Source organism: Condylostylus longicornis, unplaced genomic scaffold (assembly GCF_029603195.1).
Source record: "Condylostylus longicornis isolate FDR11 unplaced genomic scaffold, ASM2960319v2 ptg000126l, whole genome shotgun sequence".
NCBI classification, from domain to species: Eukaryota; Metazoa; Arthropoda; class Insecta; order Diptera; family Dolichopodidae; genus Condylostylus; species Condylostylus longicornis.
In genome coordinates this window covers 825,128-829,477 of record NW_026578094.1, presented here as the reverse complement: position 1 = coordinate 829,477, position 4,350 = coordinate 825,128, and the positions used below count along the sequence as shown (strand labels likewise).

The 4,350-nt window shown below is 28.2% G+C and overlaps 1 protein-coding gene across 1 annotated transcript; it reads left to right on the top strand.

Annotated features, from left to right (window-relative positions):
- The first annotated feature begins 2,256 nt into the window (after positions 1 to 2,256).
- Positions 2,257 to 4,001, top strand: LOC129614894 (2-(3-amino-3-carboxypropyl)histidine synthase subunit 1). Its single transcript, XM_055529854.1, has 2 exons — positions 2,257 to 3,221; positions 3,284 to 4,001. Exons 1-2 carry the CDS (start codon positions 2,561 to 2,563, stop codon positions 3,946 to 3,948), a joined length of 1,326 nt encoding a protein of 441 aa, XP_055385829.1. The 5' UTR covers positions 2,257 to 2,560; the 3' UTR covers positions 3,949 to 4,001.
- Positions 4,002 to 4,350: the final 349 nt, after the last annotated feature.

Here is a 4,350-nt window from a genome sequence, read left to right as displayed (position 1 = left end):
AAATTTGAAAAAATGCACAAAAATCAAATCAATACTTCGAAAAGAAAAAAATGTACGATTTTCTTGTTGTGTAGCACTTTTTAAAATCTCAAAAAAATTAACAAAGCCTGGAAGGTTTTATTGAAAACAATTTTTAATGCTATTATAACACAAAACTATAGAAATGTTTCCACTAGTAAGATAAAAAAAGATTGATTTTTAATTTAACTTAATGGAAATCTCTACATGCAACTGCAGAACAGATGGATGACGTTTAAAATTGATTTTTAACTTTTTTTAACTAAAAATTTGTAAAAAAAAGGCCCTCTATAGCGTTAAATAACAATGCGTGCAAATTCGTTAGCTGTGAACTGTCATTCTCTCTTAGGGTTCAACCAATATTCCTGTCAGCCGTGATCGCAATTAGAAGAATAATCGCTTATAAAAGGATGTGTCATTACCTTTAAATCTAAATTGTTGAAGGAATGTCATTCATAGAAGATATTTAATTCATTTCGAAGTAGTTAGGAATTAAATTATATTAATATTTAATTTCATTTCGAAGTAGTTAGGAAATAAATTTTAAAAATTTTTATATCATTAGCATAAATATGATTTTAGTATTCGGTAATATTGAAAAAACCTCATTCGCAGAAATTATGAATAACAACGGTCCCAAATGGCTGACCTGAGGCACCCTAGAACTTGCAATAAATGATAACGAGTCAGATGAACGAAAAATGACTATATCTACTAACAAATATGGTATAGCTAATATATAGAATTATTTGGAAAACCAAGTGTCTTAATTTCAAAATATTCTTTTCGTGAGGAAGAATCATGAAAAAGATTTTCCATTTTCTTAATACAAAATGAAGTACATTCGTGTTCAAAACATCGTTTGACATCGAGCTTTGTCTGAAGACGAATAAGAGAAGTTATTCTATAATTTATTTTGACATTAATTCAGATAATTTCAGTCTGGTGTGGTATGTAAACATACGTCAAATTTTGCTTAAGGTTTAATCATAGATTTTGCCTATATGGAAACAGTATTTTAAAAAATAAAAATATATGTGAAAATTCATCAAATCGAATCCAATCCAGTTTGAAATTTTTAAAATTGGATAAGAAGTCAAATTGAGTAAAATTTTTGCTAAAACATAATAATTTTGGTAGTAAAATACAACTGGGAGTTTTCAGCTTCAAATATCAACTTGATCCAAAATTCAAAAATCAACTTGAAATTTTGCCTTTAATATATTACATCTGGGGTATAAAACTTAAAAAAATTTAAAAAGTGAAAACAATGACGTAATTTCACGGAAAAAGAAAAAAATTCTTATTTAAAAAAAAAATAAACCAGACGTAAAAGTTATAAAAATTTTTAAAATTTTTATGAATAGGTGATAACGTCAAATTTCAAAATATTTATCAAACATAAACATATATTTTTTGGTTATACAAAAACTTAAAATTTTTGTATTGGATTATAAAGGTGTGTAAAACTTAGAAAAAACCATTTGTGAATCCGTTCTATTTATTTTATTTTTAATTAAAAAATTTTGAAAAAAAATTATTGATGATGAAAAAAAATTTTTTTGAGAACTTTAAAACTTTAAAAGTTTTTAAAACACTAAATATTACTTTACAAAACTTGAAGAAACTTTAAACATTGAGAAAATGAGAACGTCATCATTTTCTTTCATTTTTGTTCAAAAATCAAAAAGTATTATAACAGACGCCTTACTTACAAAAACCTAATAAAGTTCTTTCAAGTTCTATATAGTTTTTAAAAACGTTTTTATACCAGACAGACCAAGTTCTGTAGATAACTATATATGTATATTTCTTAGTGATTGACATTTTTTCATTCTGTAGTTGCGATGATATCACCAAATAATCGCTACTATCACTTCTCTTTTAGAATATTCTAAGTCTTTCGATATATATTTTTAGTAGAAAAATTTTTAGTATTAATCATATATGTATATAATATTTTCAATAACAGCCTAATTGTCTATCTCGATTTTTCTTTTCCCTTTTTATACACTTTCAAATCAGAATTCTCACTTTTTCTAATGGATATTTCCTTTTACCAATTACTGATTTTTTCAATAGGGTTTTTGAATTTCTCTCAAATTATCACCTTTAAAAACAAAGTGAAAGTCTTCTCTGTCGAAAATTACATTATACAAATATACGATAGTTACTCACTTTTTTCTCACTTGGCGAGTAAATTAGCCAGATATAATATAGTCTGGTCTTAAATATTTTAAATTGGAAAACCAAATATTTTCGAGTAACGCCCGATAGACGTCGTATTGTAAAAAAATAAAAAAATTTGGTGTACGTGAGCAAAACTATATTGAATGTCAATTAATTTACTAGCGCTGTGTTTTGTTCATGTAGGAAACAAATGTTTCCAATTTCTACTATTCGCCACAAAACTATCAAGTAAAAAATTAGTTTGAAAAGTTTTTATATTTTAAATACTGTAAATTTCTTAAATTTTAAAATATATATTTATATAAATTGATAAAAGCTAATAAAAAATAGATTTGCAACTAAAAACAGCAATATGCTTGATGTAGAAAACTTACCGCAATTGCCCATTGTGGTTCGAGCAAAGCCAAAAAAGATTTTCAATCCTAAATTTAAAATTAGTAAAATTCCTCAAGAGCTTTTAGAAAATGTGGAATTAAACAACGCTATAAGTTGCCTTCCAGCTAATTACAATTTTGAGATTCACAAAACTATTTGGAGAGTTAAGGAGTTGAATGCAAAACGCGTTGCTTTACAAATGCCAGAAGGGTTGCTAATGTATTCGTTGACAATTGCTGATATAATCGAACATTTTACGGATGCTGATACGGTAATTATGGGCGATGTTACTTATGGGGCTTGCTGTGTTGATGATTTTTCTGCCAAAGCTTTGAGAGTTGATTTATTGGTACATTATGGTCATAGTTGTCTAATTCCCATAGATCAAACGGAGTTTTTAAAAGTTTTATATGTATTTGTGGACATAAAAATAGATCCACTACATTTTCGGGAAACTGTAAAGTTAAACTTTAAAACGAAAAAAGGTGCTATAGCACTGGTTAGTACAATTCAGTTTGTAACTACTTTGCAAGCAGTAGCTTCCGATTTAAGAAATTTAGGGTATGAGATAATAGTACCACAATCAAAACCATTGAGTCCTGGAGAAATTTTGGGGTGTACTGCGCCAAGTCTTCCTGGTAGGTGTTTAGTATTAACTTTTTAATAAACTTTACAACAATTAGTAAACATTCTTTTATAGACATCGTTAAAACAATAATATATGTCGGAGATGGAAGATTTCATTTAGAAGCCATTATGATTGCTAATCCGAAAATTAAGGCATATAAGTACGATCCATATGAAAAAAAAATTACCATTGAGAAGTATAATCATAAGAAAATGCAGTGTATAAGACATGAGCAGATTAAACAATCAAAAACTGCTAGGATAATTGGGATAATTTTGGGAACATTAGGCCGACAAGGATCTACTAAGGTGTTGCAAATTTTAGAAAAACGAATCCGATTAAAGGGTTATGAAACCATAGTCATATTATTGTCGGAAATATTTCCATCAAAACTCAGCCTGTTGAAAAATATTGACGCGTTTGTACAAATAGCTTGTCCACGATTAAGTATTGATTGGGGTAACGCCTTTAAAAAGCCATTATTGAATCCATATGAGCTTTCAGTAATGTTAAATGATGTTGAATGGACACCTAATAGTCTAGATCCTAATAATGCATATCCAATGGATTTTTATGCATTTAATAGTTTAGGACCTTGGACACCCAGCTTTAAACCACCTGCAGCTGGGGATTGTGATAATAAACCTAAAGCTGGCTGTTGTGGGCGTTGTGTACGAGCTGAATGGGTAAAGGATGAGAAGGAGAACGTAGATATATTGGATATGAAAAAACTTTGACATAAAGTTAATTTATTGTTAAACCAAATTAGATGTAAATAAAAAGTGTTAGTTAAAACTAGACGTAGGTATATGTTCTCAAATTTTTAATCTTTTATTACAGGGATTAGCAACCTCTTTCAGAAGACGGGACATTCCGTGACTTCAATAATGCGCTTATGACTAAAAAGTTTAGTAAAAGCCTTTGAAATTATGCTGCACTTTGAGAAAAAAACTTAATAACTAGCACTTTTTTGCTGAAAACAAGTCCTAGTTTATTTAATTAGTTATATCTGGCAACATTATGTATAACCAATATCCACTACGTATAAAACGCATTTTGGAAAAATGTACAATGTACAAGAATGTACAAGAGCTTTTACTAAACTTTTAAACACTAAAATGTAATACTTTAAGTTTACG